Source organism: Ostrea edulis, chromosome 2 (genome assembly GCF_947568905.1).
Source record: "Ostrea edulis chromosome 2, xbOstEdul1.1, whole genome shotgun sequence".
Lineage (NCBI taxonomy): Eukaryota > Metazoa > Mollusca > Bivalvia > Ostreida > Ostreidae > Ostrea > Ostrea edulis.
Genome location: NC_079165.1, coordinates 83,829,542 through 83,846,816, shown reverse-complemented (window position 1 = coordinate 83,846,816; position 17,275 = coordinate 83,829,542). Strand labels below are relative to the sequence as shown.

The following is a 17,275-nucleotide window of genomic DNA, read 5'->3' as shown; positions in this document are numbered from 1 at the left end:
TAGCCCATTTCTAAACCTTTGCTTTTTAAAACTTCTAATTAAATTGTTATATATCGTATATAAATATTTTCCTATATATAATATTACCCGGCGTTTCCAGGCACTTCCTGGTGTCCTGGGAGTTCGCGGTGTCGTGGGTGTAGTAGGTAAAATATCCATGTTTCGAGAGAATGAATAAATTCAAGTAGATCTGTGTACATGTACAACCAAATGAAGAATGGTCAAGATACCCCTCAATATGGGCCGTCTGTAGGGTTTCTGTAGCTGTAGTGTTTGCGTAATGGTGGTATCCCAAACAGAAGCTGACACGAAGTCTTCCCCCTCCTCTCTCTCTCTCTCTCTCTCTCTCTCTCTTTAGGGTTTCTGTGGACGTAGTGTTTGTGTAACGATGGCATCCCAATCAGAAGCTGACACGAAGTCTACACCCCCTCCTCTCTCTCTCTTTAGGGTTTCTGTGAACGTAGTGTTTGTGTAACGATGGTATCCCAAACAAAAGCTGACACATAGCTAGTCTACTCCCCTTTCTCTCTCTCTCCCTTACTCTCAACCTTTGACTAAATGAGTAATTATTGTCATACGTATGCAACACTATTGCCATGCCATATTATTTCATCTATATTATTGCTACAGTTTTACACATTTCTCTCTCTCTCTCTCTCTCTCTCTCTCTCTCTCTCTCTCTCTCTCTCTCTCTCTCTCTCTCTCTCTTTATAAACATAAAACCGTGATAAATTATAAATAGCTCAATACTCTCTCTCTTTATCTTTATAAATATAAAACCGTGATAAATTATAAATAGAAATATCTCAATAACTCTCTCTCTCTATAAATATAAAGCCGTAATAAATTATAAATAGAAATATCTCAGTAACTCTCTCTCTCTCTCTCTCTCAATATAAAGCCGTGATAATTTCAAACAGAAGCATTTTTTACACTACTGTAACAGTTTTACGCATGGGCAATATAACCATTATACATGTTGATGTGCTGTGCCAATAAAGAATTGTTCATGTTTTTAAAATATAAAGCCACAATAAATCATTAATAGAAAATATTCCAATAACTTATGTTTTTTTTTTTTTTTTTTTTATTATTATTGTTTGATTTCTGATTGTTTAATCTATAATATATGTATAAAGATGGAGAGAGAAAATACGATGATAAATTGCATTGTATAGGGGACGTTAGAAATTAAAATATTCTAGGTGCGAGTCAATGCTATCAAAACTCAGGTATACTGGGGCTTTCCTCGAGATCTGAAGACTGCCGGTCATCATTAGCCATGATTGTTATCAAAACATCTTTCTCGGGTAGCTGTAGACCACGGTCTCTGCAAACGTCAATCAACTTAAGCTCTATTGTTAAACGTTTGATTGACCAGCGGCTTATCATTGATCGCGACACAGGTAAAATTTGGGGGCGTTAACTTAAAGTTGGGTCTTTAAGTAAACTTACAATTTACCATTCCTTTATTTTATCAAATTTTAGCTACTGCCCCTTTACCTGGCACCTCTGCTCTGAGAAGAATACCATAAAAATGGAAAAACTACAGAAAAGTATGGCACGCCAAATTCACAAAAATGAGCTAAACATAGTTTCACAGTTGATAAACTAGGTTTATCGACTGTAAACTATAGTTTACGAACTGTAAACTATAGTTAACGATTCGTTAACTATAGTTTTCATCCGTAAAACTATATTTAACGGTTGTAAACTATAGTTTACAAATGCTAATCCAAGTTTATCTGTCTTTAAATAAACGTTAACAATAGATTTTGCTGATAAATACATATTCACATTTGAAAACTATAATTTACATTCGTTAACTATAGTTCACAATTGTTAATCCTAGTTTCACAAATTGTGATATTATATTTATCAGATAAACTTAAAAATAGTTTAGACTTGTAAACCGTAGTTATCAGATAAACTGTGTTTTGCAATCGCTAATGATTGTTTTCATTGTTAATTATAGTTTACGCTTGTGAAACATAGATTATCTGTTAACTATATGGTTTACAGATGTGAAATATAGATTAACGTCGTTAACTATAGTTTACGGTCCGTAAACTATAGTTTACAGTCGATAAACCTAGTTTATCAACTGTGAAACTATGTTTAGCTCATTTTTGTGAATTTGGTGTGCCATAGAAAAGGGCCCTTCGTTTCATATATAATGATTACGGTTTTTATTTATTTAATTATTTATTTTTTTTCAATTTTTTTTTTTTTTTTTTTTTTTTTTTTTTTTTTTTTTTTTTTTTTTTTACATATGATGAATTGCTTCAGCAATATCTTCTTCCAACCTTAAAAGTAATGTATGGAATCCGGATAGGGCCACGTAGTTCACTATCGCACCATCGCATCATCGAGGTTTGGGTCGATGGTGCGATGGCGCGATAATCCGATGACGATGGCGCGATGGTGCGATGACGATGACGCGATGGTGCGATAGCGCGATGACGATGGTAAGATGGCGCGATAATGCGATAACGATGGTGCGATAGTGCGATGGAGCGATACTACGATGACGCGATGGTACGATAGCGATGATGCGATAACGCGATACCGTTATTGTGCCATCGCGCCATCGGTATCGCATCATCGCCATCGTACCATCGCGTCATCGTAGTATCGCTCCATCGCACTATCGCACCATCGTTATCGCATTATCGCGCCATCTTACCATCGTCATCGCGCTATCGCACCATCGCGTCATCGTCATCGCACCATCGTCATCGCATTATCGCACCATCGACCCACACCTCGATGGTGCGATGGTGCGATAGTGAACTACGTGGCCCTATCCGGATTTCATAGTTTCTCCATGACATCAGTCATTGCATTTAAAGATCATTCTTACAGTTTTAAATACACAAACACTGCCATTGTGCCCAGTGTCAGGACAACCAGGTTCCTAAGATCTGGAACTCTTTGCCAAATGAAGCTAGGCATCTTACCACCTTAATATGGAATCCGGATAGGGCCACGTAGTTCACTATCGCACCATCGCATCATCGAGGTTTGGGTCGATGGTGCGATGGCGCGATGGTGCGATGACGATGACGCGATGGTGCGATAGCGCGATGACGATGGTAAGATGACACGATAATGCGATAACGATGATGCGATAATGCGATGGAGCGATACTACGATGACGCGATGGTACGATGGCGATGATGCGATAACGCGATACCGATGGCATAACGATATCGCGTTATCGCATCATCGCCATCGTACCATCGCAGTATCGCTCCATCGCACGATCGCACCATCGTTATCGCATTATCGTGCCATCTTACCATCGTCATCGCGCTATCGCACCATCGCACCATCGTCATCGCATTATCGCGCCATCGCACCATCGACCCAAACCTCGATGGCGCGATGGTGCGATAGTGAACTACGTGGCCCTATCCGGATTCCATACCTTAAATCAATTTAAAAGTTTTATTTCCACTTGGTCTGGCCCCACATGTAATTGTAAATCATGCAGATCTTAGGTGCGGTGTACGTAGCTTTATATATGTTGCTTCTGCTCTTTTTATCTATGCAGCGTTTATGTGTGTGTTTGCATGGCTCAATAGACCTTTCTTTTCTAGTTTATTATTTATTTTTTAGTTAATTCCATCAGCAATGAATTTTTAAATATTTCTACGATTAATTTACTACCATTGTTGATTTTAATTATATTTAAATTATTTTCAAAATTCTTATACTATTTATCCAGCTTTCTACTTTCAAGAAACAGCTTACACTTTTCGCAATATCAGCAACAAACATTGCTAATTGGCTTGAATTTTAATGATGATTTTTATATACATTTACTCTTGCTTGTAGTATTTTATTTCTTTCTCTTAATCTTATGCTTTCGTATCTGTATGATGATTCTTGCATGAAATGTTTTGTTTTATGTTAATCTGTGATATTGTCTGTGTATATGTGTACATGCATGCTATGTGTCTTTGATATATGTGATAGTCGGTTAAAAAGCTCTACAGACCTTGTGTTTGATTTGTTGAATGTATATATAGTGCCGACTTTAAATAAAATTTACTTTACTTTTTATCAATTTTCCTAGTTTACACCTTCCTTAATGTGTAAGCGACTTCCGGTTCGCTGAGAATGTGTATGCACGTGCACTGAGTACACTACACACGTATTATTTGTAAGACTGCATTCTTTTTTTTTAAAGTTTGCATTGCGGTAGTATGGAAGTAAGCTTTCGTGCATAATAAAATAGCATGTCAACTCCCCAGGTGTTTCTGCGGCAAGCTTTTTGAAGGTCTCCAACGATTAACCCAGTTCTTACGTCACAATATGGCGGTGCTCTGAACGGTTGATCAGCTGAGAGGCAGAAACAATCGAATAAAGGTGAGTACAGTACAGCAGTAGGCTACCTGTTTGATTTCATACACAACCGAATTATTTTTACATACTTAAATTTTGCGTTACTGGATTGATGCTATGTGTTGAATTGATCTGACATTGCATTGTGTTACCGTTAAAACCGGACAAGATGAAAACAAAAACTTACAATGAAAAAAAAAAAATGTAAATCAGTTATATGATTTATTATCATCGTGAATTGTTAATGTTAACTTTTTTCGGTTTAGTATAAACGTTGATGATGAAACGAGATTTCTCAATGTCCAGTTCAGTTGACAGTTATTGACAAAAAATGTAGAACACTGTTTTGGGGGATTTCCCCACATTCACATGTATTCTTAGTGCTGTGAAATTCATAGACCTGTTTAAAGTGAAACGAAAATAAAGAGAATAATTGTAAAAGGAATTCTATTTGCAGGTTGGGGCAGCATTAAATACTAAAAAGTATATACATGTAGTTTTCTTAGGAAAGATATATTTATATCAGAGTTGTCAAAATTTTTAGATCACTGTCAGACATTTGGTCTGACTGAGTTAAAGGTTCTGTCAGACCAGATACATGTACCTTGACCTTGTATTGCATAGAAAGAGTGAAGAAAAGAAAAAGAACTGCACCAAAATGCCTCTTATTGTTTTAACAGCAATGCACCTCCCACTCATATCCAGCCAAATACGGTCAGTTTTCCAACCATCTTGGAACTCATGAACACCACGGAAACCTTCGTAATGTTTTAAGTGGTCCAGATTCAGCATTCCTCCCCCCCCCCCTTTCTTACCAAGTTGTTTGTTTGTTCTACGTTCGTCAGGAATTTCCCCCTCATATTGAGACGTCACCAGCTGTAGGTGAAATATCACAAATTTAGACATATGCTGTATACTCTGAATCAAGGCCATAGTAGTTATAGGGTTCTTTAACGTATTAAAACCTGCCGCGACATTGGAGGTCATATCCGAAAGACCTGTGACTCTCACTGCTAAATGCCGAGTGTTTGGCGAGGATATATTTATATCTTAGGTTTGACGTGGCCATGACATGAGCAGAAATCGGAACTCACGACTTTCCAATTACGAAGTGAACGCTCTACCTCAGAGCTATCACGACCAATCTTTTCTTCGTGGGTAGAGAACCTTTCACAAATTTGATCAGGCGCTCGTCCATGTTGTTTGAGGGACCTTCACTTGTGCATCCCGAACCAGAGCTCGAAAATAATCGGATCACACCCGATATTTTCAAACGGTCATTTGGGCGGACATTTTCTAACAACTTACTGGTCATGGGAATTTTTTACCAGCCTTGCCAACAGTTTTTGATAACGCTGATGTATACCTGAGAGTTTAATATACAGATTCAACCTTTTTATAGAAATCTGCAATTTATGATACAACATTTTGGCATAATCATGTTATTCGATCCGTGGACTTGACGATATCATTATCATGGTTTTATGTGTATAAAGATATATAATTATGAATAGTCGGCACACGGACTAACTAGTTACTAATACTTTTATATTTTTTACACATGTTAACTAATCATGCTATTTATTTAGTTTTTAAAAGCTAAAAATCATTCAGTAACATTTACGGAATAAGTGCTATCGTTAAGTCTGGGGATCGAATAACATGATTATGTCAACATTTTCTGTATGTGATTTGGGTGTTAAATCTCTGAAATTTTACTTTGCTGTCTCAAAATGTTAATATTATACTAAACATGCTAAAGGGGTATAGCACACTTGGTATGCAATTCCGCCTACATAAATAACTTTTTCTTGAATATCATTTTTTACAAATATTCTGCTATGCAATGTCAGTTTATACTTGTGTTTACCCAAATTACTTAATAAAGATATCTATATGTTGATAGTATCTTTATTTGATAAGCATAAACATCACCGTGATTATATAGATTATATAGTAGATGTAACGTAATGGTCATAAAAAATTGCAAACTGTTGCAAAAGGCCACCATAAACCAGAAATAAAACACTGAAATTGTTTTACCTGCTTATGACTGTATATAAGTCCGTTTGAGGAAATTTGGTTTAAGGTGGCCCTCTTGTTGAAAATGGATAAAATATGAAAAAATCGTTCTCAAAATTTACCTTGAGATTTAGCAGCCTGTCAAACGTTAAACCTTTAAACTTACATGCCTTAGTGGTCTAGGTGCTCGGTATAATCTTACAATTAAACTATACATCATTCCGAGTTCAAGTCCAATAAATTTTTCAATTTTTTGTTTTGCTTTTCATTTTTTTGGGGGTTGTTTTCTTGAGGGGGGGTGTGTGTTTTAAATGTGATACATATATTATAATAAATATTAGTCATTTTCAGCATAACTTCTAATATTTACAAGTTACGACTTAAAGAAAGGGAATTTATTCCGAGATCACTGTAGTTCCGTTTGTTAACACTAACATGTTCCTGTATGCACAGGATTTTCAAACCGTAATGTGGCTAACGAAAATCTAAACAAATACTACAAGAAAAAGGACACAAATGTACAGCATGTAATAAGTAAAAATAGGTCAAGGGAGGAAAATAACTGTTATACGGTTTGACTTCTCAAAAGAAAATATAAAAACTCATGTAGCAACTGTCATATGATATTTAGGCAAAGCTATAAACACTCGAATTATCAACCAAAGGCAAATGAACTGATGACATCTATTAAAGGCGCTGCAGTCATGTCAGAAAAAGACAGTGAGTTAAGTAATGCCATATGTAAAAGGGTTGTTGTTTAATATGAATGCACCTGTGAACATAATGTACTGTTCATCATTCCAAATAGGAAAATGGTTTATTAATTAAAGAACGACTCATATAAATGTCAGTAATGCTAAACTGCGGCAGTTATTTATCTTGGTTAACAAAACATCAAAAACGTTGGCCTTATATTTAAATATAACACGCCAGTCTATTATTGGAAACCGGTGTTTTCCATTTCTGAGTCGACCATTTCGTCAGCAAATGCGCTATACCTCTTTGCGTCAAGGCATACATTCAGACTATAAATGATGAAGAATCAAAAATTTCATATTGAATTGTAAAAGGAAAGGAGAAAATGAATGACTGGACCTGAAATTAAAACCCAGGACCCTAGCATTACTAATCAAATGCTCTAACCACTAAGTTATCCAGGCTGATATTCACAGTCTATATAGCCCAAACCACTTCTTCTGTCTCAGGTAGGACTTTCACCTGCAAGTCCAGGGTGCACGGTCCACGGCACCAAATGCAGCAAGAATTTAAAAGGAAAAAAAATATGGCTCAACTGGGAATGATCAAACCCTTGACTTCTTCATTACTGGTCTTTTTTTCAAATTGTGAATGGAATCTTGACGTATGTCTGATATATACTGCCTCTTGGTTTGTTGTTGTATCCTTAGTGTTCTAAATAAGAAAAATTGACCTGATTAACACGTCTATGATGAACATGATCTTCCATTTTGCCCTTTATTCCCAAAAGTTCAAACCCTGTTGATTTCCATAATGCAGGGTGTTTTTTCTCTCACTAGGCTTAAAATAAAGATTGATTTGTTTGATGTACTCTGACCGACCCGTGAAATTTGCCCCGACCCAATCATATTTTTCCGCACTTGGAAATTTTAATTTTTGTTTTGCTCCCTGGAAAGTAGACATTCTTCGAATTAGTTTTAAACTTGATGCCATTAATTTTTTTATTTGGACTAGTTGTTTTATGGAATTTTTGTTATCAAAATGTCCTTTGGGTGTGATTCGGTTCTACTTTTACTTTGATAATGACCATTTGTTAATCCGGGAACTTTTCAAACACTTTTCTATATGAACGGTCAAATATACTGCATCACTGCTCCAAATTACTACATTATCTACCAACAAGATAGAGCAAGAAGCTACAAACTCCCCCATCGAGACCTGATCGTATTTGTTTACAAAATATTGAAAGCTATGTTACTTAAATAAAAAATCAAGTGGGATAGCGCACCAAAATTATGGTGGACCACGAGTCTGCGTTCAAGTTGATGGTCTATATTTCTGAAAAAGCACGCATATTATTTTGATATGGGATTATTTAAATGTTATGATGATGTAATAGGTGAAAGGCACTTTTACTTTGCTCTTAAACTGAGACACACGAATGAAACACGATCGTCACAACAAATTGAACGATGAGGGGAAGTCGGCATTAAAATTATATTGGGCAATATTAAAAGTTATCGTAAATTGCCGTCATCATGCAATTCACTTGGATATTCATGGATAACATTAAAGTGTTTAAGTGATTACTATTATCAGGGATATTTTTACCTCTTGAATCCAGTGGCCAGGGCCTTCAAGTTTGGGGGGAAATAGTGATACATGTATTTGATTGAGATTGGGAAATTTGTTTCATACAAATAAATAAGAAAAACAAGCAAAAAGTTAACCATTTGATATAATTTTATTATCAATGTGGCTGGCTTAAACAAGCTTTAATTTCCAGTCTTTGGCAGCTGAACAATCTGTCACAAATTTTTTGCAACAGAGTGGCACTGAGGTTGGATGGTCCCTCATGGCATATTCTCATCAAAGCATCTATCATTTCATTCATATGGGAATTTTTAGGCATTATTTTGGGAAAAACACCTGCTTTTCAGCATTGGGAATGGGGCCAAATTTTGACCCTCTACTGACAATAAAAACATCCCTGATTATGAATGTCAAACCACAAATAGAAGAATCGATCAGTGGTAATTAAATGGGGTGTTAATTTATTTATTAACAACTGTAGAGGTCCTAATCTGTGACGAATACAAATCGTCGTGAGAAAATTTCAGGAGACAGAGGAAGATTTACTTGTATAATTATTATATACAATGAGTACAAAATGAATGTTCTAAACTCTATTCTGTCTGGCAGCGTTATGTGTTTAATGAAAACATCAGAAAATTTGTAAATCTGATTTTCATGACATTCAAAAAAAAAAAAAAAATACCAACCTACCTACCTGACTTGAAAATGTGGGTCGAAGTACATCAAACAAACACATTTTTAATGATGGCCCTACCAGCATCTTTGTTAATCATATTTCCATGAATGTCTTTTCAGTTAGATATCCTGGATGAAATAATTCCAGTTATGTTTAAAGGATGTTGTATAAAATGGTTTGAGTACAATTGTATAGATGGACTGTATATTATTTTTGACACAATACAATATATTGATATTAGCAATATATAATGGATTTATTTCACTCATTTAAGTTTTCCATTAAAAGAAATGGGTGTTAAAATTATTATTTTAGGATAATATTGATTTACTTTATGAATCTGACTCTAATATTCAATATTCAATAATTAGAATGATTGTTAATTAAGGCTTAGACATGATGTATCTTTGATTAAAAATATTCATAGTCTAAACATTGAAATGAGATAAATATATAGATATAGATATATCCAAATTATTTTTGTTTTTAAATCACAGTGTCCGGTATAAGATATTAAAAAGAAATAAAATAAACAGTACAAAAAGTTAGAATTTTAACACAATTAGCGCTTTCATTTCATAATCCAGTAAAAATGTAACGCCTGAGGATTATGAAATGAAAGCGCTTGCGTTAAAAATTCTAACTTTATGTACTGTTTATTTTATTTCATTTAATATATATATTAAGTAATACTGTGCAGTTTTATTTTAAAAAGGTCTTTATTTGCTTGCATTAAAAATGTTTACAGTTTGTATATGTATACTGCTCTGGTTGCTATTTACATTTGAAGAGCAATACATAACATATCCGTGGTGGTTAGAGCATTGCTCAAAATCACACGGCCTCTCACCTCTATTGGCATTGGTTCAAATCCCGCTCGCGCTGGTAAGTGAGAAAGTTTCCCAGTTTACTTTCGGAAGGTCGGTGGTCTCTTCCAAGGTACATTGTATCTGGGTTCTCTCTTCCACCAATAACAAACTGGGTGCCACCATATAACTGAAAAATTGTTGAATGTGGTGGAAAACATCAATCAATCATAAAATATGTGCAAGGACTTGTATGAGAAAATAATCAGATATTGTAATATTATAATTTCAGTGAAGTGGTTTCAAGAGATATGGCCAAAACCTCAAAGGAACCACCGGAAGTAACCATGGCCAAAAACTTTCAAGTGGTGGATTCAGGGGAGGATCCGTTGAGGAGAGAGATGGTGGTCACACCGCCTAAAGAAAGCAGCAGTGCCTCCCCCACCTCTGCTCCAGTGTTTGTTGCCATGTACTTAGGCAGTGCCATTCTCGACAGGCGGTACCCGCCACAGTTTGTGATGCCTTGGGTTATGGCAGAGGTAAAGCGTCGAAAATCAGCCTTCCAGGAAGTGACCTTAGAGGTCAAAGAACATGTGCTATGTGCCAGAAAGTTCAGCAATGAGAGTGTTTTGTTTGAGCACAAACTCACGTGTATGACTAGGTTTGCTAAGACTCACCAGGATCCACGATGCTTTGCATACCTGAGTAGGCAGAATTTGTATTGTGATTATGAATGCCATGTTTTCCTGGCTCATGATGAGGCAATGGTAAGTCATGTGCACTTTTTACGGGAAGATTTTCTCTCTTAAAGTTTGATTGAATTAAAAATAGGATTCAGAATCATAAATATAATATGCTGTGAAATATTGATTTAAACAAAATGTGTCATGATTTGATTATGATTTATTTGATATTACATTACAGTTTTACAATCTGAATTTTGTTCTTAGTAAGTGAAATTTAGAGGATCTCCCCAGTTTTTCCAGATAAACATATATAACAGCACCAGTCACGTACTATAATAAGCCCCATTCCATTTATACCAGAATCCATAGGCTGTAATATTGACCAGTGGCTTGTATATATAGACCCAATGTACATATAACATTCCTTATTCTGCTCATCACTACACAGATATGTCCTGCAATTATTACATAGAATTGAATATGGATTATGTTATCACTTTTTTGTAATCTCCAGAATCTTGCAACTTAGTACATTTGATCACCATGATGGGAGGAAGATGCCTTTTTTTTCAGACCAAACTATTGGGACTATCAAACTTGGTACACATACTCCTTATACCAAGTGGTATGTTCTTCTAGGCCAAAGGTCAAGGTCATAGTATCACTTAGTAGGAAAACGTTGTAGGCAGGATACTGTTATGGCTAGGACCATCAAACTTGGTACACATACACCTTATGCCAAGCGGAGGATGCCTATTGTTTCTCAAGGTCAAGGTCATAGTATCACTTAATAGAAAAGCCTTTTATATAGATATTGCCCTGAAATTTAATCACAAGCTTCCTCTTGGAGGAATATGAATTCAGTTTACATTTCAGCTGGATTGGTGCACCATGGCATACTTTAGGGGTAAAAGTAGGTCAAACAGTTTTCCAGATTTTTTTCCATTATGAATACAGGTATTGCCCTGAAATTTTGTCACAAGCTCCCTCTCAGAGAAATACATAATCAGTTCACATTTCAACTTGATTGGTGCACCATGATCTACATGTACTTTAGGGCTAAAAGTAAGTCAAATTGTTTTCTGGATTTTTTTCTCCTCATGGATACAGATATTGCACTGAAGGTCTAACAGGCGTATCATTTGTGGTACTCTTGTTAAATATTCCGAATCATTTTTTTTTTTATAATTGTCAGTCTTACAATATAGATGATAATGAGTAATCAATCAAATTATATGCCTGTTTTGAGATATTATAATTTGTGGATCCCTCCAACCCACCCCATCCCCTTGAAGCTCCTGACTGCATTCTAAAAAAAATCCTTTTAGATATAAAAGCTGGATAAAACCCTGGAGTCGATTGCTTTTAAATTTTTTTACTTCTTCAGAACTATTTCAACCAATCTTGACGCAAATTATTTTTACGTGAAGGGGTTTCAAGTTTATTCAAGGGAATAGTAATTCCCCTTCCATAGGGGAGTAATTGTGAAGAGTCAGTGAAAATAAAGTGGCAGTTAAGTTTTTAAAAAAGAAAATCCTCTTTAAAGAACTACAAGACCAGAAAAGCAAAATATTTACATGGAAGCTGCCTTATACAATGAAAATCAGACTTGTGGAAACAAAAATATTCTTTATAAGAATAACAAGGTTACAGTTTGTCAAATCAATATGTAAGTGTCCTTATGTAGTAGAGTCAAGGTTGTTCAGACCATGAGGGATTTGTAGTAGTAGCACTTAATTATGTATTAGAAGGCTAACTTAGGTGAGCACTGTGGCCCACGGACCTCTTATTAATTTTTCTTGTATGTATACAGGAATATTTAAGTTACCATTGCTATAATTCCATTGCATGCAACTGTCTGTATACTCTCTGCAGACAATTATTGTAGATCTCAGTAATGTAGAAGATGGAGCCCTGGTCCCACGATAGTTGTTATAAAGTTTTATGGTTTCATCGTTATTGGAATCCCCAGAAGTTTCCAGACTAATTCTGGATAAGCTGATTCTGATAGTAATGTGATTTATATGTGAGAAATTGATTTTTGTTGTTGTTGTCACTCCCTGGGAGCAAAACCATGTAATAACCGGCAAGATCCTTATAAATAGTAGATCAAATCTACGCTGTTACAAACAAAATGCTTCAGCAATGCATGCACACTCTTTTTTAGGTAGTTAATCCATGTCGACTGTATTTTTTCATGGATGACTACGTCAGCATATGAAAATGATTCATCAACAGATTTTTCAAAACTTCTAATTATACTTAAACTAACAATTAATCAGTTTAACATTGAAGTAAGTATGTATCAAAGGCATAATATGTATAAATTTATCACCTTTGTTGTGATGCATTTAACATAAAGCAGTCAAATTTTACACAAAGGTATTTGAACATTAAAGCAAGATATTTCCCCGATTCGGGGTCATGATGTCAAAGGTCAAGGTCACATTCAATCTGATTAATCCACTCTGGTAATATTATATCACTACACACCGGAGTAGATCAATCTGATTTTAATCTGATTGGGCAGGGTTCAACTTTAAAAAGAACTAGACCAGTCGGACCAGTAGCTAAAAGTTTTACTAGACCTGACTTCAACATCACTAGACCTAACTTCAACATCACTAGACCTGACCCTAACATCACTAGACCTGACTTCAACATCACTAGACCTAACTTTAACATCACTAGACCTGACCCTAACATCACTAGACCTGACTTCAACATCACTAGACCTAACTTTAACATCACTAGACCTGACCCTAACATCACTAGACCTGACTTCAATGTCACTAGACCTGACCCTAACATCACTAGACCTGACTTCAACATCACTAGACCTAACTTCAACATCACTAGACCTAACTTCAACATCACTAGACCTAACTTTAACATCACTAGACCTGACTTCAACATCACTAGACCTAAATTTAACATCACTAGACCTGACCCTAACATCACTAGACCTAACTTCAACATCACTAGACCTAACTTCAACATCACTAGACCTAACTTCAACATCACTAGACCTGACTTCAACATCACTAGACCTAACTTCAACATCACTAGACCTGACTTCAACATCACTAGACCTAAATTTAACATCACTAGACCTGACCCTAACATCACTAGACCTGACTTCAACATCACTAGACCTAACTTTAACATCACTAGACCTGACCCTAACATCACTAGACCTGACTTCAACATCACTAGACCTAACTTTAACATCACTAGACCTGACCCTAACATCACTAGACCTGACTTCAACATCACTAGACCTAACTTTAACATCACTAGACCTGACCCTAACATCACTAGACCTGACTTCAATGTCACTAGACCTGACCCTAACATCACTAGACCTGACTTCAACATCACTAGACCTAACTTTAACATCACTAGACCTGACCCTAACATCACTAGACCTGACCTCAACATCACCAGACCTGACTTCAACATCACTAGACCTAACTTCAACATCACTAGACCTAACTTTAACATCACTAGACCTGACCCTAACATCACTAGACCTGACCTCAACATCACCAGACCTGACCTCAACATCACTAGACCTGACATCTTTTATATTACATGTATTTCTCTCTCAATAAATAGCATACTACTTGTAGATGTATACATAAAATAATTATTCTATCATCAACATTATAAGAATGTATTTCTAAAGAATGAAATTTGAGGTCTATTATATAAAAATGACTCGTATGCTGTATTCGTTCTGATTGTTGCACATTTTATTTCTCTTTTGTGTAATAATAGCCTTTATTCATCCAAGATTACACAAAATATCATAAAAAAGTCTTCATTGCGATCCTGTATTTAAACATGCTGTGCCTTTTCATATATTTCAAATACCCTTATCTTAATTCCCTTTTGCCTCTGCCATAGAAGCCAAATTTGGTCTATTAAAGTTCATCAGTGTAAACAGATCAAAATCTGGAATTAACAAAAAATGATAGATGTAAAAACTGATGTATCAGCTAGTATTTATTCTACAAATTTCATTATATTCGATTGGAAAGAAAGCTGATATATTAAATCCAAACTTGTTAACTAAAAATATGCTGCATAGTTGACAAACATCATTAGTATTAACCCACAAATGGTGTTGGCCTCTCTTACCAATCAGAACGCATAGTTCGTCTGAGTGCATTTTTCATCGTTGTGTCCCACAGGAGGTAAGAGATGGTGAGACCGGCCATGGGTTACCAACGATGTTTTCGTAAAGTATGCTACCAGAGGGTATAGTACATTAGAGAGCACGATAGGAAGGATAACTCTGGGTAGAACATCGAGATATATTGAAAATGAATTTCAGTGAAACACGATTAGTACTGCAGATTAAAAGGTGAACATTAAAGGGACTGAATCAAGATTTTCTCCCAAAGTTTGTTTTTCAATTTTAATGATCACAATCTACTGTCTAATGTGTTTAATTAGGTTTCACAAAAAATTAAGGTTATACAATCACAAGCTCATTTTAGAATTTTTTTTTTTTTTTTTTTTTTTTTGTGAACAAAGATTGCAGTATATGTTATTATTTATGAAGTTTTCAAATGAAATGGATATCAATCTAAGTTTATTATATCTATCTCATTTCAAGTATTCTAAGGTAAAATGTGTCATCAAAAAGCTGAATTTATAACTGTTCAAACTTTAGATGCTTTGTATTACAAAATTAAAATTTCACTGGTTTGTTTGTAAAAACATAAAAAGACTCTAGTCTTTCGTTACATAACACGTACAGTGTTTAGGCTAGAATATTAGTTTTATTGTTGCATTCAGAAGGACAAAATGGTGGTCGTTAGCATTAAATGAATTATGTTTTTAATGTTTAGCATAGAAAATGAATTTTTTTTTGGGGGGGGGGGGGATCATGAACCAGTCCCTTTAATGCTATCATAGAAATTTCAGTTGTATATATGTTGGTTTTATAGTTAAACATGATATTTGAACACGACCAGCTGGGCTACCCTGACTCAATATAAACCATATGCCGGACAATGCAACCTTTTACTAGTCGTGAGTCGGTCGGATATGTGTCTTGGTGTTACAGAGCCCTGTTGGCTGGCCACTGGGTCACATTGAACCTTCAATCCCAAGTTCAATACACTTTTTTCATTCAAATGTAACACAAATCCTGAAAGGGTTACAACAGACAGCTTTCATGTTCTTCAAAAAGGTAGTTGTTATTGATTTTCTTGAAAGAGGACTCCTATAATTTATGGATGTCTGTTTATCTGTTTCCCCATCATCACTGTCATTTAATTTGATATCTCAAAAAAGTTTTCAGCAAATTTAATGTTTCATATTTTATAGAAAGGTAATTGATTATGAAAATAAGGCACCTATATAGATAGCTTTTTTTATCACGAGGACAAAGGTCAAGGTTACAGCAGTGTAAAACTCTAAGTTTACTTACACTTAAAGCTTTCATGTATGTCCAAACTTATGATAGTTGAATATGCAGATTTGGGAAAGCAACATATTAATCCCTCCCAATGTAATTACGGACATTATCATGAGTTCTGTGTCATTAAAGCAACATATTAATCCCTCCCAATGTAATTACAGACATTGTCATGAGTTCTGTGTCATTAAAGCAACATATTAATCCCTCCTAATGTGATTACAGACATTGTCACGAGTTCTGTGTCATTAGCACTATGATTCAGTTTTCAGCAGGCCCATCCTGATTGAATCAGTTTTCTAGCTCTGTTTTGTATTTCAACTTGTTTCTTTCTATAAATACATTGGTTTGTATGTCAAGTTTAAAGGTCAGTAACTTTTATCGAGAAATACAGATAAAACATTAGATAATATTAAATATTTGTGCATTTCAATCAAATAAAAATTATAACCTTTCACGAAAATGCAGCAGAGGTAAGAATAAATTAAGGTACCACATTTTGCAATGCAATTAAAATCTATAAGATGTTTATTTATAATGAGGAAAATCACATCCCTGGTAGTTGTTTTTTCTTCTTTATTTGAATCTAAGAATGCATCTTACTAAACACATCATTGTAACATAGGACTATGAACTTGTTGAACAGACAACAGGAGCTGTTCCATATGTATATACCCAAACAGTCAATTAATATTCTATCATCCATGTGTAAGTTTACATGTGGCAGTATGTATATACCCAAACAGTCAATTAATATTCTCTCATCCATGTGTAAGTTTACATGTGGCAGTATGTATATACACAAACAGTCAATATTCTCTCATCCATGTGTAAGTTTACATGTGGCAGTATGTATATACACAAACAGTCAATTAATATTCTATCATCCATGTGTAAGTTTACATGTGGCAGTTCTCAATGAGAATGTAACTTGTGGACACTGACTATTTCAGTATGGGAGATATGATGAATGTTCAATTTAAGTGTGAAAAACTCCTTGTCATTGTCCTTC

At 35.2% G+C, this 17,275-nt stretch overlaps 2 protein-coding genes across 4 annotated transcripts in view; one reads left to right on the top strand and one right to left on the bottom strand.

The window, feature by feature from the left end:
- The first annotated feature begins 4,298 nt into the window (after positions 1-4,298).
- LOC125682302 (TBC1 domain family member 1-like) overlaps positions 4,299-17,275 on the top strand; it is a 50,891-nt gene continuing 37,914 nt past the window's right edge. For all 3 annotated transcript variants that reach the window (XM_048922781.2, XM_048922780.2, XM_048922779.2), the window contains exons 1-2: positions 4,299-4,374; positions 10,439-10,913. In XM_048922781.2, coding sequence (XP_048778738.1) covers positions 10,458-10,913 — 456 coding nt within the window. In that variant the 5' untranslated portion in view covers positions 4,299-4,374; positions 10,439-10,457. The remainder of the gene's footprint in view (positions 4,375-10,438; positions 10,914-17,275) is intronic.
- The window catches only part of LOC130051926 (uncharacterized), a 9,377-nt gene continuing 4,043 nt past the window's right edge, over positions 11,942-17,275 (bottom strand). Inside the window, exons 1-2 of the mRNA XM_056155217.1 lie at positions 13,799-17,275; positions 11,942-13,735 (exon numbers count right to left, since the gene is read on the bottom strand). The exon at positions 13,799-17,275 is cut by the window's right edge and continues 4,043 nt beyond it. Coding sequence (XP_056011192.1) covers positions 13,335-13,735; positions 13,799-14,414 — 1,017 coding nt within the window. The 5' untranslated portion in view covers positions 14,415-17,275 and the 3' untranslated portion in view covers positions 11,942-13,334. The remainder of the gene's footprint in view (positions 13,736-13,798) is intronic.